Below are 24891 nucleotides of genomic sequence, written 5' to 3'. Positions count from 1 at the left end.
AAAAAAAAAAAAAAAAAAAAAGGCCATCGCATTTACCTCGTACCACACAGCCATTGACGCCTTCAACCCACCAGCAAATAATCAACAGTATATTTATCTAACGAAGTACAATCCTCAGAGCAAGAGCGATTTCTAGACCCGTCAATTAAGACTCAACAGCCCCGACCAAGTGTGGTGGGTGGGCTTCAGTCATCATGGAATATGTGATCCGCTTCGCGCAAGTCCACGAGACTTTTCGACGACCGGAAATCGAGGCTCTGGCCGCTCTGGCTGGGATTGATCTGGAGATCGTATACTATGACCAGTTTGTATGTTTCTCTAATTATTTGATAAAAATTTGTTTCAACATGGAAACATCATTTTTGCGATATAATGCCCAGTATACAAGCACTGAGGGGCAATAAAATGTCCCGCAGATTTTCTCCCCACCTCACTGACCATATACTACAACTACTATCACCACAAGGTATACAAATCGAACTAACACGCGCATTAGTCACCATACTGCGTAGTAAAAGTGCCAACTGAAGCAGATGCGCGCACTTTGATCGCGCGCAGTATCTTAGCAAAGGATATCTTCGAACTCTGGGGCCAAGGCACCAACTATGAGGAAGTGCATGCCGACGTCCGCAGGCGGACACAGCACCGCTGGGATGAGTTCAAGGGAGTTTCTTTCCGCTTCACTATCGATTCCTTCTGCGGGAAGCGCAAGATGGAGGCCAAGCGAGCCATCATTCAGTCGTTCTCGTATGTGGGATTCGACGGCCCAATCCGGATGAAAAATCCAGATGAGGACTTTTGGGTCCTGGAAGACTTCGTTTCGGACATTGAGATCGCGACCAGAGCTCCCGGTGCAACACATGCCTACAGTGAGGCCGTGGATCCCAGGACGATCTATCTCGGTCGCTGGATTGCTAACAGTAGTCGCGATATCGTCACTAAATACGACTTGAAGAAGCGTCGGTATATTAGTACGACGTCTATGGATGCCGAGCTGAGTCTGGTCACGGCGAATATGGCCCATGCTGCTCCCGGGAGACTGTTCTATGACCCTTTTGTAGGGACGGGAAGCTTCTGTGTTGCGGCGGCGCATTTTGGCGCCCTGACCTGTGGGTCGGATATTGATCCCCGGAGTTTCAAGGGTAGGGAGAAGAAGGAGAAGGAGGCTATGGGGTTGTTTACCAACTTTCAGCAATATGGCATCGAGAGCAAGTTTATGGATGCGTTTACTTCGGACCTGACGAATACACCGCTGCTGAACCGTCAGTTCTTGGATGGTATTGTCTGTGACCCTCCCTATGGTGTTCGTGAAGGTCTTAGGGTTCTGGGAACTCGAGACGGCAGTGGTCGGGAAGAAGTTATTATCGATGGTGTTCCAGCGCATTAGTACGTCCTTGCTTTGAATGTCCACATTTTGGCCCAGAGTATAACTGACATCCGAACTCTAGTCGACCTGGTTACATTCCCCCTAAGAAACCTTACGGCTTCGAAGCAATGCAGAACGATATCCTCGCCTTTGCGTCCAGGACTCTCGTCACTGAGGGCCGTCTGTGCATGTGGATGCCCACCTCCATTGACGAGGATGTGGAGCTACTTATTCCCATGCATCCACACTTGGAAGTTGTCAGTGTTTCTGTGCAACCGTTCAATCAATGTTAGTAGAGCATCTTGCATCGGAAGATAGATCCTATTAGTATCTCTTGTTAATGGGTTAAACTAGGGTCCCGCCGATTGATCACCTACCGAAGGCTACCAGAAGGCCAGGTCTCAGACATCTCAAAGGCACGACAGAAGGGTGATTCAGAGGGAATCAGCGCTGATGACCTGAACGCGTTCAGGAGAAAGGTATGCCATCCAATTATTCTACCATACACCAAGTAGTATCCTGAAGATCATAACTAACAAGAACCCCTTCAGTACTTCACGAAAAACCCCAACAAGAAACCCGAGAAAGGAAGCCCTGCACCACAACAAAGCTGATATGAAAACGAAATAAAAAAACACAAAGAAGCATATCCATAGAAGAATAAACAAAAAATCATACCATTAAAGCTTCCCCTTCACTCTCCTATCATCATCATCATCAGAAGGTACCTCACACTCCAAATCCACACCCTCCTCCCTAATCTTTAGAACCTCCCTCGCCAACTCTCCCCGTAACAAACCCGCCAACTCCTCTCCCTCATCATCATCCAATTCCTCTCGTTGCCCACGTCCAAACATCACAAAGCTCGCCCTGGCAGCATTAGACGCCGGATTAGAGGACGGCCTAGGAATGATATGAAAATGGGCATGAGGGACCTGTTGCGCGGCCCTGATTCCTGTGGTTTACATTAATATACTTGATCCTAATACATAGATTGACATTAGTAGGAAGCAAGACTGAGCGCATACCGTTATTCTGTACCACATTCCAATTCCAATCGGAGCGGTCATCTTCACCGGAGATTGTCCGCATAACGACGCGCGAGAGGATGGGGAGCCATTGGCCGAGCTGGAGATGATCAGTTAGTTGTCTTATGTTAAGAGAGTTAAAGGTACGACTGGAGAACCATATAGTAAAAAAAAAAAGTGAACTAGATTAGGATAAATACGTACCTCGCGACTGACTTCAACATCTACGTCGCCAATTTTCTCATAATGCGTCCTCGGGATCACTAGTACATGGCCTCGGGTTAAAGGCATGATGTCCAAGAATGCTAGTACATGTTTGGTGGACAGAATCAGATGTGCAGTGGGCTGGGTTGGATCGGATGAATCCGGTAGTGGGATTGGTGAGGTATTTGACTTGGTTGTATTTTGAAAATTGGGACGAGCATTTGCTGGAGTGAAGGCTGTTGGAGGGATGGGCGGATATGTGCTGGCGATGTTACAGAAAGGACATGATGATAGTGTCGACATGGTGGCGTATGTGCGTCCTAAGTAGCTTGTGGGATCAGATTGATGCAGATCTAAAACGATTTAGGTATTTCTTTAAAGGCCATAAGAGAAGACCTAGTTGGGAGAGTGCAAGTGTTGACATGTAATTCAGCCTTAAGTGGTAGTAGAGAGAGAGAGAGCATCTCTCTGGACCTCGGTTCGTGGAGATTGATCGCTATACGGAGTACCTACTTTACCCACCACGGTCACCACCTAGCAACTAATCCTAACAACAGCAAATGGTAAAGGTCTTTGAAAAGCTGAAGAAGCCAGCAGCTCCATTGTGAATTAAACTCCCTAAACACACATTACGATGACCCTCCTCTCCCCCCTCTATCCCATTTATCGCCACTGAAACACGAGACAAACTAAAGATAACTCCAAAAAGACGGTTTCCTTCCTTCCTTTCAGGGGGTTTTTTTTTTCTTCCCTTCCATCCGAGACATCATGTGCCCCGTAACCTGAGGCCTTAGAAATGCAGCAGCATTTACATCGTCACCTCCGTTCTCCGAGGAAGATGACGCAGAGAACGTGCCGGCAGAAGAAGACAAGTGTGGAACCAAAAAAGAATTGCAGATACATTGCCGACCCTGGGCATCCGACGCCTGTAATACAAACAGGGGGAGAAGGAGAATGTTAAGGTATCAGAGGAAGTGAAGTGTGAAGAATCCCAGAGACACTGCCAAATCGAAGAAAGCAAAGATGGAAAAGCAAAAGAAGAGCTTGAAAAAAGAGCGCCCGACGCCCCAGTAGAAGTGAATAATGCAAACATCCGCAGCTGAAACAGAAAAATGCCGTCGTAAACATATGCAAGAGGTGTCCTATACCATCACAACCGAAGAAATGCCATATATGGAATCAACCAACTCTTCCCCTCACACCCGTCCCGCCAAGGAGCGAGATATTGGCCCATCATATTTATTCGTGATCCTTGATATAGTTGTACGGTTCTGAGAGGGAGCTGTCGATGTACAGGTGGTGATACTTCTTGGCCCATTGGCGGGTCAAGATGGACGCTATGGAACATGTCAGGAGCTGCGAACACGGAGAGACAAACTATGTGCTTACCTTTGAGGAACTTCTTGCTGGCATATTTCTTGAAGAACGCCTCGTGGCAGACCGGGCGGTGAAGGTAGTCGATCATGAGACGGAAGACTGGGTCGATCTGCTCTTCGTCATATCCAGCGTAATAAGCCAGAGTGGCATCCTACATCCCGTTAGCAATTTCCAGTGTTCCTTCCCGGAGTAATAACAACAACATACCCAAGGCCCACGCTCCAGAATGAGACGGGCCAGATACATGGCGGCAGCTGACACGTGACTTTGACGGTAAGCCATGAATCGGTGATCTAGTAGACTGATTTCCATAAGGTACTTTCCAAGGGTACGCGTTTGGATATCATAGTTGTCCGCCTTGGAGATACGACGAAGGAAGTTCATCGGGTTGGGATAGCTCATGTTGTACTCGAGAGTCGCCAGAATGTGACGCTCAGCGTCCAAAATCTCCTTGTCGGTGAAAGTCTCGTCGGCGACGTGACTGAAATTGGCCACATGCGGCGAGAGGACCTCCTCATACTTAGACGCGATGAACATAGCGGCAACTCCAACGAGCTGCAGGCGATCCAGAGCCACCACCTCGGCCGACAGGAAACGATCGATGATGTTGACAGCGAGGAAAAGGGTTTCAGGCAAGAGGCGGAAACGGGTGTGAACTTCAATGAGCCAGTCAACAAGGATACCACGCATCTTCCACTCCAGATCAGGTTGATGGTCGATGTAGTGTGGGTTGGGTAGTGTCTCCAGTTCAAGGTCCTTCATGTATTCGAAGATCTCCACCACATATTCTGCTACCATCAAGGGGTCGTCCAAATCTTCAGTATCCAAATCCTCCACGAGATCTTGAGCGGGCTTCTGCAGGGTCGTTGGCTCAACAGCGGCTTCGACATTTTCCTTGGCGGGAGCCTTTTCAGTGACAAGTTTCTTCTCGGTAAGCTTCTTTTCCACCTCCACCTTCTTGCGGGGTGGCTCCTCGATCAACACATTGTCTTGCGTGGTTTTTTGGCGCTTCTGTGCACTATCCTTGATAGATCCAGGTCCCGAGCGCTTTTCCTTGTCCTCTGTAGGCTTCTTGGTGTTGGTGGTCTTGTTTGTCAGGGCAGTAGTACGCGACGAGTTGGTGCGGGTGAGCTTCGCAACGCCACCAGCCTGCATTGTAGCTTTCGATGTCAAGCCGACCTTGGCCCCGGCGGGCTTCTTTCCCTCCTTCGCGCCGCCGTTCTCACCCTTGGTGACATTGCTTACATCGCCCAGAGCAGCGCGCCTCCTTGTGGTACCAGTGGTCGTGGTCGAGGTAGCGGCTTTCTTGGTCTCAAGAGGTTTCTTAGCGGCAGCAGTGGGGGCGTCACCCGCGGAAAGAGCCGCAGCCTTAGCCCGTGTCAGACGCGTCGAAGGTCTGTTCTCATCATTCTCGTTCATGGTGCTCCGTGTACGGAGGCTGCGAGCCTGCTGCGGTGGATGTTAGAAGACCTTGTAATGGACAGAAGCAAGTAATGATCGGTGGGAGGTGAGGGTCTGGCAAGAGTCAACGCGTCATAGGAGTTGTGAAAAGCTTACCGTAGGCATTGTGAGGGAAAAGAAAGGCGAAAAGGATGTCCAAAGGTGAAGAAAATATAAAAGGGTTGATTATGGTTACTGCAGTTCCTTTCCTTGTCGTCTAGTCAGCATTCCAATGAAGAAGTTACCTTGGTGAGTGGAGCTCGAAATACCAACGGCCTGGGGAACCACTCAGCACGTACAACGCGTGAATACTTGACTAACCTTAGCAACGGGTGATAATGCAAGTTGTCAGGAGTAGGATTAGGGGGTATTTGAACAGAATTCGGCGTGAATAAGTCTTAAAATAGGGACATATATGACTTTTGTTGATGCTGTTGATAGGTGATCCGGATCACGTTAATTGCAACGGCGCGCTCCTCCAGATTAAGATCTGTACAGTAGAAGATATAGACCAAGAAACAAAGATAGTTATGGTCGATGACGCGAGGAATGCAAGTTTATGTGAGGTTTTTTGGTTCCTCCCCTAAAAGTCAGGTTCCCCGTCGAGGAGGTGTTTGATGGGGTGGTTGGCAGAGAGAGAGGTGGTAAACTTGACAGGGCAAAGAGGATGTTTGGCCCTACTCTTAGCGTGGAAATCAGAAAAAAGATGCCCCACAGCACCACCAAGCCAGTCGAGTCGCGTGGAATGGTGGATTATCAAACCAAAAGCCGATATCCTGTACAGCGTAACGTAATTAAATGGTGATTATATGCAGATGCCAGCAAAACGGTCGATTTGCTGTTCTCCAAAAAAGTATTATGAAAAGGTATGTACGTGACGAAAAAAGTGGAGAGACGCGGGAAGAAAGGGAAAGGGAAGAGTACTTTCTTTGGAAAGGAGGAGGAGGAGGAGGAGGTAAGAGAGAGTTCGAAGGGAAAGATGCAGAAAGGGGGATGCAGGCGTAATAACTACTACGAGACAACTACTACTGAGGTCATGCAAGTTCTGTTCCAAAGAACTTATAGCACGGTATGCGTATGTATTCAGACGATGACTTGAACAACGGTTGACCGTGAATTACACCAAAAATAGGTGGTAACGATACGGTCACGACTGGAAAGTATCGCTGGCCGCGGTGGAGGGAGCAGATCGTCATCCATGGTCGATGCCTGAGCTCGGCCAGGCAAGAAGACGCCATCGCGAGCAAAACGTGAGGCGGCGCGGCCACGACTCCCCAAACATTGCGCCGTTGCCCGGCAACCACGCCCTTTTCTTCGCTTTTGTGTTATCTCGCCCGACGTGTTACCCGTGTCGCGGCATCCCGTGACTCGCTCTTCCTGAGCCACAGCTGAGCGTGTAGTGGCGGTGCATTCCCAGTCACGTGTAGCATCATAAGCCACAAGGGCGACCCAAGACCGAAAGACAATTTTGCTCCGCAACGCAAGAGTCGGCCGACGACCTCTCATCACCGGCCATTGACAGCGCTCCGACTGGCCTTTGGGTGGTGTCCGAGTCAATTTGCTACCGGTCTTTTAATCTTAACGTTTTTGTCCAAGCAGGCATGTGTAAGCAGTAATCTGTTGGCACATTTGCATACACTGTTACGAAGGCTTGCGGTCCTACTTGGAACACTCTCCGCCGAATCAATTCTGGGGGTTGCCGTCTAATTTTCTCCCTAAATACTCCCCTACCTCATCATGCTTCAGCCTCGATTGGCCTTGACGGGCCTTCGTCTTCCGTTCAGATGCCTGCCTTCGGTATCTTCTAGATCCTACTCAAGTGTCGTTCACGAAAAAGAGACTCCCCCGACAGAGTCATCGACGTCAACTTTCGACCCAAGCATTGCCTTTGCTCCGCCTCCTACACGAGATGATGCAGGCGTTCAAATTCGATCGTATAAACCGAGGACTCCTGGTATCCGGCATTTGCGGAGGCCGATCAACGATCACCTTTGGAAAGGACGACCAGTACAGAAGTTGACGTTTCCCAAGCGAGGACAAAGTAAGGGTGGTCGTAACAACACTGGTAGGGTAACCATCCGGCATCGTGGTGGTGGTCACAAACGCCGTATCCGAATTGTCGATTTTGCACGAGCCGCTCCTGGTCCTCATTTGGTGGAACGAATTGAACATGACCCTGGCCGAAGCGCTCACATCGCGTTGGTCCGCAGTCAAGAGACCCAGCGCCTGAGCTACATTCTGGCCGCGGAGGGAATGAGAGCTGGTGATGTTGTTCAGAGTTATATGTCCGGTATCCCGGAAGACCTGTGGAAAAGTATGGGAGGTGTCGTGGATCCTGGTGTGCTCGCCGCAAGGACTGCTTGGAGAGGAAACTGCTTGCCATTACACATGATTCCCGTTGGTACATTGATATTCAATGTCGGCTTGCGGCCGAATAAGGGAGGGCAGCTCTGCCGTAGCGCCGGTACTTTTGCAACCGTTATTGCCAAAGGCAGCAATACTCAAGCTGCACAGAACGAGCAGGCTCAAGAAGATGGCGCCGAGGAGAAGAAACCCTTGTCCCAGCGCGAACAGCAGAAGCAGGAACGGATTGCGCAGCATATCACCATTCGTCTCCAGAGTGGTGAAGTCCGCTTGATTCATAAGGATTGCTGCGCCACCGTTGGCGTTGCCAGCAACCCGAACTACCAGTACAGCCAGCTCGGAAAGGCCGGTCGATCGCGCTGGCTGAACATTCGTCCTACTGTCCGTGGTCTTGCCATGAACGCCATGGACCATCCCCATGGTGGTGGACGAGGAAAGTCCAAGGGTAATGTTGATCCGAAGAGTCCTTGGGGTCTACCGGTATGTGTTCTACTCTTGATACTATTAATATCTGCGTTCGATTCACGTGGAATTGACGTTTTCTGTCTAGGCGAAATCCGGTTATAAGACTCGTCCCAAGTGGAAGGTCAACAAGGCTGTGGTTGTTCCCAGAGTCCGTAACCAGGGCAAGCGTCGTAGAGGATACAGCTAAACGTATCCCATTGTCCTTCTTTCGTCTCTTCCTCTTCCCCTTTACGAAAGTGCGACTATGCTTCCTTTGCGAATAGTGTCCACGGAGGCTCGATTGTTCCTTTTTACAGCCCAGTCACTATCGCTTTCATGATGTCTGTCCGGATACCTTTTCTCATTGTACTTGCTTTCGTTGGGACTGCATGGAGATGACAGGTTCGTTCATCTTGTACTATACATCAGCTTTAGATTGGCCGTAGGGTGTATGATCTTGAATGCTCTGGGGAGCTCTGCATGTCTCTCTTGCTGTTCGGCTTTTGCGATCATGTTTTCTCCAATGCTGCTCGCTTGTCCTATACCGCGGCGTTGATTTTTTGTATTATATGCATTCAGTATCTAGATCCAATATGGAATATGGAAAGAGGTTTCTGTTTTAATAAATGGTATATATGAATTGAGGTGATAGCGATTCTCTGCCCTACTCTAAGTTCAGGGTCAAAGTGCTCCGTCGGGATCCACGGGACATGCGAGCTCTGATAGGTGCGGCGAAGACTACGTAAGCCGGAGATGCCTGGACTCTTCCAGAAAGAGTAACGACTAGAGGACGCCCGTACTTATCGTCCTAAGACTACTAGTAGTACTACCGATACCAACTCCGATATGCAAATGACGTCCTAAGCTCGCTGATACACTACTCATAAATCCCATTTTCTCCCCTGTACCAAAAGTGATGCGGCCGGTTTGATCCCCGGGTACAACAATCCCTTCAAATCTGCGAGTCTTGGTGGCGCTGGATTCGACCAACACCAAATCATTCTGATCCAGATCAAGTAGTTCTATCTAAAGAGCTATTCCCCAGGTTATGGGTCTGGAACGTCTCTGATACCTCTATGAGCTATAATTTTCTCGTCGCCCAATGCTCCTGGCGCTGCCTGTCTTTAATAGTTCCGTTATTGGGATCTCGTACCTCCTATCTGCCGACGGGTATCCAACCTCTACTTAAAAATCGCAATCTGAACTGAAGTCATTATTCGGTCTACTTCCTTCGCAGTCCATCGTGTCGTCCACAGACCATGGCGGACTCCCTCGACGGACATTTCTTTCATCCAACTACCCAAAACTCCTCAACTCAGTCACTACATACTTCGATGAATCACGATACCGCATCGGCTCATGCAGAGCACGTCGATCCAGATAGCTCCTACGTTCCCCGCCCGAAGCGCATTGCATGCGTCGTCTGCCGGCGAAGAAAATTAAGATGCGACGGGAGGAAACCAAGTTGTGGCACTTGTTCCAGGTTGGGACACGAATGTGCTTACGATGAAGTGCGCAAGAAAAGTGGCCCAAAGAGGGGTTATGTGAAGCAGCTGGAGGCGCGGCTAGGTATGTGATAGATGACCATACTCTGACCATGCGTTTGTTTATACTGTTTCGGTGCTAATGCTGTCCCTCACCAGCCCAAGTCGAAACCTTACTGAAGACCCAGGAGGTGAACCCCTCCCACAACGGCCAAGGAAATGGCGCCAACATCGCAGCACCGAAAGAGTTCGTCGGCATCCCGGAGGCGGTCCCGTTCACAAACAGTATTGATGCCCCTATGTCATCCCCCGAAGGCGAAATCAACAATATCCAATCAAGCCAGACATTCTTAACACCGGGATTGGATCGCACGGGTAATTTTGGGTGGGACATGATTAGTTTGGGACTGGAGGAACCTCTACCTGACCGAGAAATCATTGAGGAACTGTACGTATTGAACTTGGCCTTAAACTCAAGCATCTTGAGCTATGCTGATTATATCATGACAGAAACCAGATATACTTTGAGAAAATTCATCCTTATATGCCAATTTTACACCGTCCCAGACACTTGGCAGCCATGGATCTAGCTCCAAGCGTACGACCCCCCGTGTGTCTGCAATACATCACCTGGTGCCAAGCCGCGTCTGTTAGCGAGAAATATTCAAATTTACATGCGCTTTTCTACCAGCGGGCCCGCAAGTACGCAGAATTGGACGAAATGAAAGGATTGGGAGAGAATATCTTGTCTTTGCCATACTGCCAAACTTGGTTGCTCATCGGCACGTATGAATTCAGAATGATGTTCTTCCCCCGGGCATGGCTCAGTGTTGGTAAAGCAGCAAGGTTAGCACTTATGCTCGGCCTGAATCGATTGGATGGTATGGGTCTCGAGGTAAAACAGTCATTACCGCCAGCAAGAGATTGGACAGAGAAGGAAGAACGACGGAGGGCGTTCTGGATGGCTTTCTGTATCGATCGGTTTGCAAGCGTCGGGACCGGGTGGCCAGTTCTCATCGATGAGAGAGATGTCAGTGATGCCTCTACCTATATCCTTGCCTGGCCTTTTCTTTTTCTTTTCTTTTTCTTTCCCCCCCCCTTTTTTTTTTTCTTTTAGTTCAATGGCTGATCCTGTCTGAGTAGGTCAAGACGAACCTACCTGCTACCGAAGAAGCATTCGTCAAGAGCAAACCGCAGAGGACTCTACGCGTTGAGGACATTCTGGCGGGTGATGGACTCTCCACCTTGTCGTCTTTCGGGAGTGTTTCTTTCATGGCATACATGTTCGGACGGAACCTCTCACACCTGCATCGTCCTGATCCTCAAGACAACGACCATGACTTGAATGGGCTGTACTGGCAGCGGCACAGATCGCACGATAACGTACTATTGCATTTTGCCCTAGCTATGCCCAACCATCTCCGACTACCAGCTGGAATGTCTGATCCCAATGTCATCTTCTGTAACATGGCGATCCATACTTCCACGATATGCCTTCATCAAGCCGCTATCTTCAAGGCCGAGAAAAACCGGATGCCCGAGCAGATTATCACTGAAAGTAAACGAAGGTGCATTGTTGCTGCTGATCAAATCTCCAATATTATGAAGATGATCAGCCACATGGACTTAACGGCTGTAAGTCTGAGGATACCATTGTCTCATCAATTTACTATTGTCATAGACTGACCGATTCTAGTTAAATCCTTTCATGTCATACTCTGTCTATGTTGCTGCGCGCGTATTCGTACAGTATCTTAAATCTCGCCCGGACGACTCAGCTGCTCGTTCCTCTCTCGGATTCGTCTTCGCCGCACTCGATGCCATGAAGAACAAGAACCCCTTGACTGAATCTTTTCTTGTTCAGTTGGACGTCGATATCGAAGGTACTCCATTCCGAGACATTCGACAAGCAAAACGGCCTCGTATCTCAAACAATGTGCAAAAAAAGGTAAGCCTCCGCACCGAATGATCTCCTTATATCATGATTCCTAATGATCAACAGGGTCGCGGCTGTACACCACTCGTACCATTGGACCAACACCAAAAGCAACAAACCGTAATTGAAGAAGGGCCCGCCAGGTTATCAGCTGCCTCACAGCAACACTACTACACGCCCTCGTCTCTACCCTCTCGTGAAGAACAGAGTCTTCCACAACTACAGAACAGGAACCCTCCTGGTTCAGATCCTTTCGCAAAATCGCCGTTTAATCTCAGCTCGGGAACTGAGTCTGGGCCAGGAACTGACAAAGGACTTTCACCCGAGTTCACCGACAAAAGTTCAAATAATAGTCCAGTATCAAACGATACATCAATACTAAACCCGACTAACATACACGACCCGTCTTCCTCCACCTACATGCCCCTGGATCAGTCCTCATCTCTAAAGCAGCAGGCATCAACCTCATCATCTCTCAATCAAACCAACCATCAGCAATCACATACCGCTCTCGACAATAGTAGCGCAGTAAACATGAATATGGGTACTAACCCATTTGGCGCATTTGATATCGCCTTTTCTTCCCAGTTATATCCAACGGGCATGGTGACTCCCCTCGACTCTACCGGTTCGGAAGGGTCTATTACCATGCCTACGTGGGATTTTGGCGCGCCCCAAACGTCGAACGGTGAAAATGTCGACATGATCACTACCGGCATGGAATCACTAGAAGCACAGTGGGCGCAATTACTAGGTTCAGGTCCTGGTACAGGCACAGGTGCAGGTACAGGTTGGGACTCATGGCGAAATCAAGTATAGGCTAGACTAAATTGCTGGTTTGCAACCTTTTTTTTTGTGTATACTTCTCAATACCCCAATTTGGAGCGCGGCGCTTTATTATACGAAAGTCATGTGGAACAATATAAAGATATATTCATTAGCTTAAACCATGCGAGGCCAATACCAGTTAAACAATACTCCCGAAACGAACACAATTAGATATCCCACTGCTCGTAAAGATGTTGAGCAAGAATAAGCAAGTAACAAAGGGTGAAAGGCAAGGAAAGAAAAGAGAGAAAAAGAATACTGGCTAAAGGATAAGAGAAAAGCTAGCGAGTGTGAGCTTAGCACTGGTTAGGGAACTCCCTGTCCTCAGGAGAAGTAGGGAAGACACCAGCTTCAAGCAGGTCACTCATATCCCAGCCAGGGGCACCCTCAGTCTTCCAGGTCCAGAACACCCAGCCGCTCTTGAGTTCAAAGGCGTCCAGCTGGGCCTCGATGAAGCGGCGCATGTCCGACCGCTCTTCCTCAGAGAGGTTGGCCACAGTACCAGTAGCCAGGGTGGAGCAATCGCCAATAGCCTTATCAGCGGCGTAGGAGCCATCATAGCGAGCGCCGTTGCCCTTACCATTGAGGTACCTGGTACAGTCGGTCACAGCACCAGTCCACTCTCCCACAATAACAGGCTTGTCAGATGCTTCCAGGTGCTGGTGAGCAAACTGGCAGACGGCATTGACATGGCCGTCGATGTCCATGGCGATGAGTCCGTTATCAAACATATGGTAGTGGTGTGTGTCCATCACAACCTTGCTGCCCTCAGTTTTGTAGCCGTTCCAGCTCTCTACGGACAGGAAACCATCTCCATATACCACAGATGTGTCAGCGTTGTACTTGTTGACGATACCATAGACGGAACCGTAGTACTCTTGCAGCTTGCCCTGCTCTACTCCACCAGGAACGTTGGGCTCGTTGATAGCTTCGATGGCAGCCACGGTGTCGGAGCCAAGGTACCGCTCGGCCAATATATCGAAGGCATCAAGGGTCTGCTGAACAGTGTCCCCTTGCTGCCATTGGATGGCTCCTCTCCGACCGCTGTTGTCGAATCCATTTTGAGATCCGGGTGCTGGTCAGGTTATTAGCCATGCTTATACAGCCTTGTTTTGATCTTGAGCCCAATGGACACTTACCACCGTGTAGGTCGACCAGAACTTTGAGGCCTGCCGCGCCGGCCCATTCTACCGCTTTGTCAAGGTACTCCAGCTGACCATCAACGTAAGGGTCTCCCTCAAGGGGGCCAAGAGCCCAATAGCCGATGGGGATTCGGACGTGGTTCAGTCCGGCAGCAGCCATGTTCTGGAAATCGCCAGAGGAGACGAAAGACTCCCAGTGAGCAGACAAGCGGGCTTTAGCCTCATCCTTGCCCAGAATCTGAGTCAGGGACCACTCGTCGACGGCCTCGGCACCAGCTTCATCGAAAATTGAAGGTGTAATCCAAGGCTCAAGCACAAGCCATCCACCAAGGTTGACGCCACGGACTTTTTCGCTACTGTAATCGAAAGAACTTGCGCGAGGGTCTAGGCGACTGCTCTAACGGTAAGGGACTATGCATAGTAAAGGGGGGTAATATCACAGTTATACTGACATAGTTGCAGCTTGTGTGCCAGCTGACAACAGACCAAGGACTAGAAGCGCCTTGTTCGAAAGTCTAATGAACATTTTTTCTTGAACACTGTTGATCTCTGATGCTGATCTTTAGGAATAAAATAGGAGGCTGGGATTGAAGGCTGAGAGATTGTTTGCTTTGGTGAGATGTAGCGTCAGTTGGAATGGAAATCACTTGCTTTAAGTAAGGAGTGCTCACAAGCTGGTTTTTGACCTCTGGACGCAACCAACAGATGACCGTAACCAAACACAGATTTTGGAACAAAGTCTAGACTCGCCACTGCTTTCGGGTAATGTCGATCCTAGATCTGATCGAGCATCTAGAGATGGATCCGCGCAGTGGCGTTTGTGACAGCTCCGAACACAGGAGGTAAGAATAGAATAACAATATGATAGCATGCACTAACACAACAACAATAGCTTTCTTCTCCCGGTCCTCCATCTAGGAACGTCGTGGGCACAATCGCGCCACTGTCTCAGAACGACGCCTCTATCGAGGGATCCGTTTGACGGAATCCGGGGAGGACCCATGGAATATCAGGAGCATAGGGTCATGTTGACGAGCGCGGAGTTGTTGAGCGCTATGTGGAGTCATAGATGATGGCGAACCCCATATTTGCGGTGAACAATAGTTTCCATGGGTCCATGGGGGGAATCTTTGGTATCGGATCCGGGGAAGAGCGACCCATATTAGGGTTTGTCGTCCAGGGACCCATCAGCCACCGGGTACCTGATCGGGTGTACACAGCCGTCGCCGCTAGCATCTTCACCTCCTTCAAAGTGGATTTGGGAGTATAGAATCACTCTGGTTGGGTCCATTGCCTGGTATGCATTGAGGCTCTTTCCAAAAGGGTGAGTTGTCATCTCGTAAAGCGCGCAGCCCTTTGTGGGACAGTGGGACCAGATATCGGGATCTTTTGGTACATGATGCCTGCAGTCGCGCTTACTCTTGTCAAGTACTGCATTCGGATGGAACGAAGACAGATTCTCAAAACAACAGAGGATTAAATATGGGGTTGAGCTTGAGGGTTACGAATCACTGCCGGATTCGGAAAACGTCACGTGGTCCCTAGGCACATGCATTCTCCATGACCAACGCCAACCCTACTTTGATATTGCTTTGGTATTATTTTGATCTGGCTCATTATCAACAAATGAATTGCTGTTCAACATGGCAGAGCGAGTTCATCTACATTCCACAATGAATTCCTGTTGTCAATACCTCCTACCTTATAGGCACTACCAGTTGAAAGGCCAAGGATTGTCATTACCTTGACATCCCATCCTTGGTCCCCCAATGTCGAGGAAGACCTTGCTGTTCTCGAAACACCTTTTCTGCACCCAAATGGGCGTTGAAAATTGCGCTTCCCACTCCATATCGTTCCTGTCGGGTCTGTCGAAGTATTTGAAACTCCAAGATGTCAGACCGCCTCCAACACATTTTTTCGCACTATTGCGGAGTTCTTGCCCATGATCAAGACTAGCCCACAATCTCCCCCTAATAGTATATCTTGCAAAAACTACTTTATACCATCCCTCGCATGAGCCTTCAGGTCTTGCAACCGGCCAGGGGCGCCTTATGTGGCCTATCTTCAGTTCATATGTGTATCTCCCCTTTTTCCAACTTCCCCCGTGCTTGAGATTTAGGGGGTTTTCCGGACGATATATGTCACATCCGTGAATAATTCGCATGAAGCTGTTGAGGCATTCTTGTTTGCTGAACTGCGTAGCTCCCTTTGTGAGGCTTATAGAGTACTTGTGCTCTTCCGGGGTACCCTTGTAGAAAACGCGCTCGTCCTGCCAGTTCGCATGTTCGGGCGGTTGCACTTCGTTACAGTATGTCTGGTAGGTCTCATCCGCCAGGTGGCTTTGGACATAATGACTGAGTGTGTCGCCCTTGTTTCCCCTGCAATGGAAGTGGTCGCGGTCCTCATCCTTGCAAAGCGGGTTTTCCACCTCCAAGATTGATGCCCGTGCGGAGATGACTTCGTTGAGAACGAACGATGCAATCGTGAGGTGGCCTCTCTCATTAGGGTGAAACCACTTCCCCCATCGATTTGGGAGTTCAGATCCCCAAGAGCGCTTGTCGAGAAATGCCGTGCACCCGTGGTCATCCCTAGGATCTGGGTCCCCACCGTTGAGCATGTGTATAGCTTCCGCCGCGGGGTTCGGGCTATTATAGCGGCTTCCGTTGACCCCATAGCTGACCTCAGGCTCCAGTTGGCCTTTATCCACAGCTGTGTTCCTCTTTTTGACCTCATCATGCAAAGATTTCTTTTTCGTGTCTGGCTTGAAGAACTGCAAATTAGGCTGTTCGGGGTCGGGGTATTCCCCGGTAGACCCAGGCCAGCAAAACTGCCCAGCAACCCGTTCATCAGAGGCCCAGTCGTCCCAATTTGCGAAGCGTAGCCTGTACTTCACACCCCTCTCTCTCATCTTGTCGATGGATCTCTCAATCCCGGCGTTGGTGATCCGGACCAATTCATTATATTCTTTTCGTCTCTGTAAGTCCACCGGCAAACTGTTGAACGGACCCCCGATAGCCGGGAAAGCCCAGTTGTTATATTTTGCGCAGTCATCCGATGCCGTTTCGATATCATGGAAGAACTGAGCGTAGCTGACGAAGACCACAATGCCGGTGTTTGGTTTCATGTGCTTTTCAAGCTCAACGAGGATCGATTCGAGGGCTGGCTCTAGAACGTATTCTGCGTTGAGCTTTGCTCTCTCGATAGCTGAATCACAACTCTTCTTATTGTAAGCCAGAAAGATGCAGTCTTTCAGAACATCAATCTAGCAAGTTTCATGTTAGTTTCGCCGTACTTCAGCAACTTATAAGCAATGTCAGGCTGTCCTCACCAAGCATAGGTCGTTCCCTCCCGCGGTCAGAACCACCAAATCCATATCAGTGTCCAGTTTCTTGGCTTGCTCAAGGATTTCTTTTGACTTGGCACCACTACAGGCCAGCCATTGAAATTTGAGTGCGGATACTCCAAGGACACGCTCGAGCATTACGACATACGATTGATCGTATCGAGAACATTTGCGAGCTTCTGGGCTCGTATCCCACAGCCGACCAGCTCCAATCCCAGCAGTAAAACTGTCACCAATAGCACCCCATTTGTTGATCCAGTGCATGCCGGCGGGGTCTTTTCTTGGGTCTCCACGGGCAAAGTTCTCGCCCCGAGGGTTGATCGTATAGTCGAGGCTCTGGCTCGCATTACCACGGAGGGCGCAGCCGCCGAAGGGTCCCATCAGCAGTGACAGTGCTAGCAGGAGCATGGCAAAAGCTGCCATTATGAGGGAGATCTGATTCTGATGATGTTAAGACAAGGGGGATACCTTTCATCAAAGAGGGATAATCTGGGTTTGAGGATACGCTCCATAAAATGTGAATGGAGAGGAAGGGAAGGCTTTCTCATAGCAAATATAAAGATTTATATACTTTGGCCCATTGAACATGAGTGAATACCAGTGTATACAAGTGGCAGGGACTTGCACCTTAATGATTTCCTTTTCCATTATGCCGTGGATTAAAGAGCTTAAGATGGTGAATAGTGTAGCTATAAATATCTTACCCCGCTGAACTGCACACCGTTTTACAGCTCCTAAGTATAGACTAGAGCCTGGCGTTTGCCACATCGACATGCACTATATCGCTCTTTGTTTAAAACCATTGTGAGATGATGCACCGCGGCATAGAGGAGAGTGCACTGGATAGTTATGCATTTGAACAAGATGCACTTGTAGGGTATACATTTTACATGGAGCCCATGGTTCTGAGGTAGGGAAATATTCGCCTTGAGTACAGAGCTTCTTTATTATGGAAATGAGTGTTTAGACAATATCATGTTAAACATAGTACTTCGAACCCCATATCAAGAGACTAGGAAGCGCAAAGGTAAAGCAGAATATCTACCCCTTCTTCGATATTCCCTTCTTCGATATTCCCTTCTTTGATTTTTCCTTCTTCGGGTTGGATCCAAGCCAAGTCTTGTTTGACCCCTTTGGCCAATTTTTACTGAAGCAAGGCATTGGTTTGTACTTGCCATCACTAGTCCATTGTTTCTTCTTACCCGACGCCTTCCCCAATGCTTCAACGAGGGTGCCATCATCCAGGTCAACTGCCCAAACCATGGTCCCTCCCAAACAACGCCTGTTGGCAAAGTCGATCTTGAGCTTCAAGGTTTGGACATCATCCCAGCTAACCCACTGATTGGTATTCCACGTAGCAACCTTCACCGCGGCATCTTTATAGAAGGTAACAGTAGCACCCTTCCTGAGTATGTCGTGAATCTCTGCTGCCGAAATAACCCCGGGAACATGGGTGCAATCTCCGGCAGGAGCCTCTCCCTCCTTAAAGACGCAACCAGGTGCCATGCAATTAGGGTCTGCCATGGTGAAGCTACGGCCGTAGAAACCTAGTCCCATCACAACCCGGGCGGGATTGATGTTGTTGCGCCAGAGAAGCTCAAGGCCCAAATTTATCTCGGTCAGATTGGTATGGGCAAGCGCATGCGGTCCAACCTCCTTCCCATGTGCGTCCCAAAGGCCGTCTAAGAAGAAAGAGCAATTATAGCATGAGCATATGAGAAGAATGTCGGGAGAATATCCCCAAAGCTCGGAGCACTCACGTATATCATAGGTCATGACGTTAAACCAATCGACGTATGGTTCCAAGTTCACAATGTCAAATCCTTGAAGATACCAGTAGCTAGCCGGCTGTATCGGACAAGAGGTTAGCATTTTACCGTTCAAGGACTTGTAACGAGCCAAACACGACTTACCAAGGTTATGGTGAGCCCAAAGTGTCGCGGCAATTGATCCAGCCGCTCTCTTAATCGTTTCACTAGAGTGACATAGTTGGCATAGTCCTCTGGTCTACCGCCTCGATCGTCTGCGGTAGGATATTCCCAGTCGATATCAACGCCGTCGAAGTCATTTTGAAGCATGAAACTAACCAATGACTCAAAGAAAGCATCTTGTGCCGATTGTGAGCCAGCAAGGTCCGAAAACGTAGTCCTAGTGGGACCCGGATCGTTGAAGTCCCAACCTCCAATGGCAATATATACCTCAAGACCATTTTGACGACCCTTCAGCTCTGTGAGGGCTCGGTAGCGCTTCGCAGTTGCATCTGTCATAGGAGCCATCCGGAAAGTCTTGGGGTCAATCAGGGCAAAAGCAAAATTCAGGTGGGAGTATATTCCTAAAGGGATATCCTTGGGTTCCACCTCTGGAGCGGGCAATCGGGCCTGATCAGTAAAAGATATGGAGCTAGGAGTAGAAAGAACTTACGTCCACACGTTCTTCTCTCGGGATTCCATGCTTCGTAGTATCCGATAGTCTTTGCCTTCGAGCTTTTCCCTCTACATTCGGGAGATACTACCTGTTTGTCACCACAAAACTCTTTCATGGTTCCTGAAGTATTATTCCATTAGCCACAGCGGATCATTAGACAGGATCAAGGGAAGAGGAAATTTCTCACCGCAGAAGCCATGCTTACTACAGCACACTTTCAGCGGGCAAGTAGACGTATTAGACCATTCTTTACCCCAGCCTGCATCGCATTCACTCTTTCGGTCACAATTAGAGGTACACTTTGATCCGCAAAACTCAGGTCCAAAGCCACAGGAGCCTGTACCAGTCGAGTCTCTGGGAGTATTGATCAGCACTTGCTATGATTTCTAAACGTAACAATATCATGGCTCTTACATTGGCCCACAACAACCCAACCGGCAAGGCTTTGACTTGGAGCAAGTCGTATCATCGTTGGGGAGAGGCAGGAGCTGTAAGCTTGAGAAATGGGACGCCAACGTTTCGACCACGATCTGGCAGAGGAATAAGAAGAAAAGGCCGGCGGTTGCTCCTTTGAGTAGCATTATGACAGAATGAAAAAGAACTAACTTAAGGGTTTTGTTTTGAATATATTTGAGAACCTGCTTTTAAAAATCAAGCAGTGTCTCACTGTGGGAGGGTAGAGAACTGTTTAAATACTCAGCTTTGCGCAATCATGACTACTTCTAGATGGCGTTAACCTGCATTACCTTCCAGATGTCTTATTCACTTTCTTAGAAATCTAGCATTCACTTGGTCACAGCACTACAACCGGTAAAGTCAAAGGTGGTGGCAGATACCTATGTTTGATCACTATTTAAGGAATACTGCTGCTGTACTCCTCGTCTCCCTTCTTCGCCCATAAAAACTCATGCTGAAATATTTGACTAACGAAACTGCTTGCCATTGTTCTGTATCAGACAAATGACCCATAACTTCCCTAAGAGTATTCGTTCCTTGCGTTGGGTAAGCTGGCATTCCTCCCCCAGGCTCCCAGGATGTATTAACACTGTGTGACAGCTCTCTATGGGAATCATAGCTACTGGATTCGTCATGAAGCTCTTTTTTCTTCTCTCGTTGCTCTTTGCATCTCTTAGCAACGCCGGCCACTCAGCCTGGGAGGCAGGCGCTACAACTTTCACATCTGAATGGATCCACATAGATCCGTCTTTTGACTTCCCCACCTGGCCTCATGAGACCATCCGCTATTACTTCAACACCCCTCAAATGAAGACGGAATTTGCAAATGATATAAGGGCCGCATGGCAACTCTGGTACGCTGCAGGCTTACCAGAGACCTTCAGATTTATCGAGTATTCAAGGACCCGGTGCGAGGCAGCGCCCGACGATTGTTTGCTTATAATTGCAGAGTATGGGGCACCGTCATTTTTCACCAGCCTTGGAAGGCAGCGCATCGACCCCTGGGATAGGAACGTCATGTACTTAGCCTTCGAAGGAACTGAAGACGAACACGACAAAGCCTTGATAATTGCTCACGAGATCGGACATGCCTGGGGTCTCCTGCATGAACATCAAAACCCCTTGTTTTGGCAGTGGGCCTTTCGGGGGACCCGATCTGATTCATTAGTCCAGTTCTATTGCGAGAATGTGCTGGGTTTTGATGAGGTAGAGCATGAGTTCAACAATACTCTGTTACTCTGGGCCGAGGACGGTCCCTGTCGCGATCAGGCTCGGGCTTATGAATTTGGTTTCCTGGCTTCCGAAATGATTCCCTGGGGGCCGCGATATCAACAACCACATCGCTTGTGGCCTCATGATTATGACGTGGATTGGGATTCTATCATGATTTACGAATCCCACTCTTTTGGAGCTGATGATGAGCATGGCAACAAGCAGCTTACTCTAGTACGAACGAAGGACCTTCAGGTTATCCCAGAGCCTGGCACTGTTACTGAACTAGACGTGTTTGGGATGTTGCATCTCTATCATCCCAGATATGGGAAGTTCCGGGAGGTATTTCACAACGATCCAACTAGCGCTTGGTACGCCGTGTTCAAAGACAAGATCAAGAACTGTCTAATTAAAACCTGAGGCAAGAGTTGTACTCGACTGTGGTACTGGGTAATAGTCTTTTCAATGTCAAACTTATCTCGTTCAATGTCATATAATAATATTCTTCAACATAGTTGGGTCTGTAGGGCACTGTTTCACTGGAGACATCTCACATTGCTAGTAGTGAATGTACTATGCTTGCTAATCTTTGGGTCACTGTGGTTGGTGAGGAGTAAAACTGAATCGATATCAATCCTTTGTCAAATTCTCTACCGTAGAGTGAATTTTCTCATTCACTGCATTCATGGACAGTCAAAGAATGCCTATCTATAAATACTGCCTAAGCTCTAGTTCTCTCTCCCAGACTTATGCCTAACCATCTTCCCTCCAAATCAGTGATCATGGCACCCTTCCAGCTGACTCTTTCTCTACTCCTCACCGTGATAACATCTTCTGCCAATGCTGTGAGCACCACTTGGGAAACTCATCCTTCCCACCCAACTTTGCCAGGAACTGCTCCCAACTGCAACAAATGGTACACTGCAAAGAAGGGCGATGACTGTTCCACTGTGCAGCGTGACTATGGCATCTCTGCCGACGACTTTTTCCGTTGGAATCCATCGGTCTCCAAGGACTGTAAGAAGAACTTTTGGGTGGATACATCGTACTGCGTTGGATTAGGGCTAGCTATCACCACCGGGACACCAACCCCAACGGTTACAACCTCGGTTGGCGGCTCGCTGACAACTACGTCTATACCGACCACGAAGACTACGCCCATCACCTCTACCCCAAGCGGCGATGGGACCTCAATATCTGCTGGTTCCAGCTCTCCAACGACTAAGGCCACCTACACGTTTAATCATCCCACTACCACCTGGACTCCATCTCCGCCTCCGCGAGAGACAGCATGGCCTCCCACAAAAACCCAGCCAGGCCAGCCCACATCGTGCACCAGATGGCATGAGGTCATGATCGGTGACACCTGTGACACAATCACAAGCCGCTACAGCTCGTGGATAACGAAGGAAGATCTGTGAGTAACTCCAATCCCCTCCCCCCTCCCCCCCAACGTCATTGGAACAGTTCGGGCAGCTAACATTATACTTAGACTGGAGTGGAATCCCGGCCTCCAGGAAGATTGTAACTCCCCTCTCGTGGGTTATTTTTTATGCGTCATCGTCAGACCGACTGACTACATTATAACCTATCCAACTGGTTCAACCCCGTTGGTCATTCCTACACCTACGCCTTATACACCCCCACCTCCAGTTTGCCCTAATACCACGGATACTGAGCTTGTGCCCTCGCCAACACAGTCAGGAATGCCCTCAAAATGCCAACTATACTACCATGCTACTGCTGTAAGTAACCCAAGCTAGTAGCCTCGTTTATCGACTCTCTGTTGCTGACGTGCAACTATACAGGGAGACTCCTGTTCCAAGATCTTGTCACAGTATAACATGCCCGAGAAACTTCTCCATGAATGGAATCCGGCTCTTGGTCCCGATTGCAAGGGCCTACTGCCTGACTACTACTACTGTCTCCTTCCCAGCGGGTTCGTGCCCATGCCGCTCACCGTCACCACAGCCCCGGCTCCCACTCAAACTGGGATCGCCAGCAACTGCAAGGCTTGGTACCGAAGGAATCAGTCCGAGACGTGTTCCGATATAGTGCGCTCTTTCGGTACATTCTCAGAGGAGGACTTCAAGGCCTGGAATCCTGCTGTTGGCCAGAAATGTGCCAGACTTATCGTAAGAATATTCTTCCAGGAGATTGGAACCGTAGCGCCAACTAACCTCGGATTGTCCCTATTAGGATGGTAACTGGTACTGTGTCGCCGTGCCTGGTACTCCTTCCACACGCACTGCACCTGTTCCAGCTTTTCCAACAAGTGTTCCGCGCCAGCCAAATGTCATCAAGAACTGCACCCAATGGTGGCATGTATCCGAGTCAGTGATCGACACCCCCCCCCCCTCCCCCCCAACAAACGTTCACTGCTAGACTCTTAACAGCACTCAGTAGTGACGACGACTGCTACAATGTCGCCCGGAAGAACGGTATCACAATGGACGACTTTCTCGCATGGAACCCCGACGTACGCTCCGGCCAATATGACTGCAAGGTTCTACCCATCGACCACGAAGTTTGTGTCGGCATACGACCCAAACCGCCCATTCCCGGATGCACGCCCATCACCACAAATACAACAACCTCGTCCAATATGACCCTATACCCGCCAACTAGAACCTCCTGGCACCGGACCCTGACCACCACAACGCTCGTTACTCAATGCGAGGACCCATCCTCATCCACCTTTGCCACGGCAACAATAACCACAACGAGGCTGGTGACTCAGCCTCCACCCCCCACCACCGCACCTCCTAATACTACGTTCACGACTGCCAGATCAGCCCCGACTCAGGGTACGGACTCGTCTTCTCCAGGCTCTGGGAAGTCACCTGTGGACTACTCAACTCTACCTCCCCTTTCTTCACCGTCATCCAGCTGTCCCTTCACCAATAGTTCCATGACGTCCATTGGCCCGTCAACGAAAAGCCCAGTAGACAGTAGTTCTGGGCCGATTACCCGCCCAACTCAGGGTCATGGTACTACCGTGACCGGATCGCCGCCACCTGAGGCTGAAGCTTCCTCGACCATGACTGTGACTACGACTATCACGACACAATGCTCCTCATCCTCCACTACTACATCTATGGTGAATACAAGCTCACCGGATGATACTACAGTCGTAACTGCCACGATGACGACTCGATGTTCGACATCTTCTGCCTCAGGGACAAGCGAACCAGATTACACGGAGATCGAGACTAGAACAATGACAACTCGCTGTTCGACTTCGGGTGCGAAGACCTCGCAGAGTCAGACGGCAAATGAACCTTCAATGACCATTATGCATGGATGATTTAGTCTAGTCAGGGTAGCAGTACTTAGCAGCTCATATCGTTTGCCATGGAAAATCTGCAGGAGGTTGTTGGGAAATATTACGTGGATTTGGTCGATGGGGAGGAATGGCTTGTTTTCTTTTATGACTGTCTAGGAGAAACCACGTGCATGAGCGTGATAATTAACATGAATTGAAATTTCTACATAATCCTGAAGAAACAAACCCTTCGATTGTAAGGATCAGACTAGGGAAATGTAAGCAGGATAACCTTAGCAGAGATGAACACCTAAGCTTTCCTAAATTTGAAGGTGATCACCATCATCATATGGATTGTACTATGTATAAAACTAAGTATACGTATACCCAACCCAACTTGCAATATAATCAACATACATACCTACACAGTGAAGACAACAGAATCACTCTTGTATGACCTCCAGCAAACAAACAAACCAACCCCAAAATCCCACCACCAAAATCCCTCACATCTCCACTTCCACTCTTCCCCAGCCAACATCCCACCAAAAAAAAAAGGAAAAAAAAAAAAAAAAAAA

General features: G+C 49.0%; 10 protein-coding genes across 10 annotated transcripts; 5 read left to right on the top strand and 5 right to left on the bottom strand.

The window, feature by feature from the left end:
* The first annotated feature begins 16 nt into the window (after nt 1-16).
* BDV27DRAFT_76942 (tRNA (guanine-N2-)-methyltransferase) lies at nt 17-2310 on the top strand. The gene is made up of 5 exons (XM_032077542.1): nt 17-308; nt 497-1386; nt 1449-1654; nt 1721-1845; nt 1918-2310. Exons 1-5 carry the CDS (start codon nt 195-197, stop codon nt 1978-1980), a joined length of 1398 nt encoding a protein of 465 aa, XP_031920989.1. The 5' UTR covers nt 17-194; the 3' UTR covers nt 1981-2310.
* On the bottom strand, nt 1887-3020 carry BDV27DRAFT_138529 (HIT-like domain-containing protein). The gene is made up of 3 exons (XM_032069260.1): nt 2599-3020; nt 2395-2494; nt 1887-2321 (listed from the first exon to the last, which is right to left on the bottom strand). Exons 1-3 carry the CDS (start codon nt 2899-2901, stop codon nt 2047-2049), a joined length of 678 nt encoding a protein of 225 aa, XP_031920988.1. The 5' UTR covers nt 2902-3020; the 3' UTR covers nt 1887-2046.
* A 678-nt stretch (nt 3021-3698) lies between these two features.
* BDV27DRAFT_76921 (B-type cyclin nimE) lies at nt 3699-5560 on the bottom strand. The gene is made up of 3 exons (XM_032077541.1): nt 4183-5560; nt 3988-4126; nt 3699-3935 (listed from the first exon to the last, which is right to left on the bottom strand). The coding sequence occupies exons 1-3, from the start codon at nt 5392-5394 to the stop codon at nt 3838-3840; spliced, it is 1449 nt and encodes a 482-aa protein (XP_031920987.1). The 5' UTR covers nt 5395-5560; the 3' UTR covers nt 3699-3837.
* Nucleotides 5561-6905: 1345 nt separating this feature from the next.
* BDV27DRAFT_138524 (mitochondrial 54S ribosomal protein uL2m) lies at nt 6906-8872 on the top strand. Its single transcript, XM_032069259.1, has 2 exons — nt 6906-8259; nt 8330-8872. Exons 1-2 carry the CDS (start codon nt 7153-7155, stop codon nt 8429-8431), a joined length of 1209 nt encoding a protein of 402 aa, XP_031920986.1. The 5' UTR covers nt 6906-7152; the 3' UTR covers nt 8432-8872.
* A 428-nt stretch (nt 8873-9300) lies between these two features.
* On the top strand, nt 9301-12569 carry BDV27DRAFT_76893 (putative C6 transcription factor Prf). Its single transcript, XM_032077540.1, has 6 exons — nt 9301-9792; nt 9867-10155; nt 10218-10737; nt 10851-11342; nt 11404-11655; nt 11710-12569. Exons 1-6 carry the CDS (start codon nt 9483-9485, stop codon nt 12460-12462), a joined length of 2616 nt encoding a protein of 871 aa, XP_031920985.1. The 5' UTR covers nt 9301-9482; the 3' UTR covers nt 12463-12569.
* A 45-nt stretch (nt 12570-12614) lies between these two features.
* Nucleotides 12615-14441, bottom strand: exg1 (glucan 1,3-beta-glucosidase). The gene is made up of 4 exons (XM_032077539.1): nt 14285-14441; nt 14066-14222; nt 13611-14005; nt 12615-13546 (listed from the first exon to the last, which is right to left on the bottom strand). Exons 2-4 carry the CDS (start codon nt 14137-14139, stop codon nt 12768-12770), a joined length of 1248 nt encoding a protein of 415 aa, XP_031920984.1. The 5' UTR covers nt 14140-14222; nt 14285-14441; the 3' UTR covers nt 12615-12767.
* An 883-nt stretch (nt 14442-15324) lies between these two features.
* BDV27DRAFT_164083 (SGNH/GDSL hydrolase family protein) lies at nt 15325-17379 on the bottom strand (the record flags this gene model as incomplete). Its single annotated transcript, XM_032073643.1, has 2 exons — nt 15325-16875; nt 16942-17379. 2 exons carry the CDS (start codon nt 17377-17379, stop codon nt 15325-15327), a joined length of 1989 nt encoding a protein of 662 aa, XP_031920983.1.
* A 618-nt stretch (nt 17380-17997) lies between these two features.
* Nucleotides 17998-19579, bottom strand: BDV27DRAFT_150919 (glycoside hydrolase family 18 protein; the record flags this gene model as incomplete). Its single annotated transcript, XM_032071298.1, has 5 exons — nt 17998-18638; nt 18717-18804; nt 18870-19315; nt 19378-19468; nt 19568-19579. 5 exons carry the CDS (start codon nt 19577-19579, stop codon nt 17998-18000), a joined length of 1278 nt encoding a protein of 425 aa, XP_031920982.1.
* Nucleotides 19580-20340: 761 nt separating this feature from the next.
* BDV27DRAFT_164081 (uncharacterized protein) lies at nt 20341-21468 on the top strand (the record flags this gene model as incomplete). The annotated part of the gene is made up of 2 exons (XM_032073642.1): nt 20341-20382; nt 20437-21468. The coding sequence occupies 2 exons, from the start codon at nt 20341-20343 to the stop codon at nt 21466-21468; spliced, it is 1074 nt and encodes a 357-aa protein (XP_031920981.1).
* A 362-nt stretch (nt 21469-21830) lies between these two features.
* On the top strand, nt 21831-24355 carry BDV27DRAFT_164080 (LysM peptidoglycan-binding domain-containing protein; the record flags this gene model as incomplete). The annotated part of the gene is made up of 5 exons (XM_032073641.1): nt 21831-22465; nt 22541-22793; nt 22857-23183; nt 23248-23381; nt 23434-24355. 5 exons carry the CDS (start codon nt 21831-21833, stop codon nt 24353-24355), a joined length of 2271 nt encoding a protein of 756 aa, XP_031920980.1.
* Nucleotides 24356-24891: the final 536 nt, after the last annotated feature.

The sequence above is a fragment of the Aspergillus caelatus genome (assembly GCF_009193585.1).
Source record: "Aspergillus caelatus strain CBS 763.97 unplaced genomic scaffold BDV27scaffold_386, whole genome shotgun sequence".
Lineage (NCBI taxonomy): Eukaryota > Fungi > Ascomycota > Eurotiomycetes > Eurotiales > Aspergillaceae > Aspergillus > Aspergillus caelatus.
Note: the sequence above shows the minus strand (reverse complement) of the source record. Positions and strands in the feature narration are given on the sequence as shown.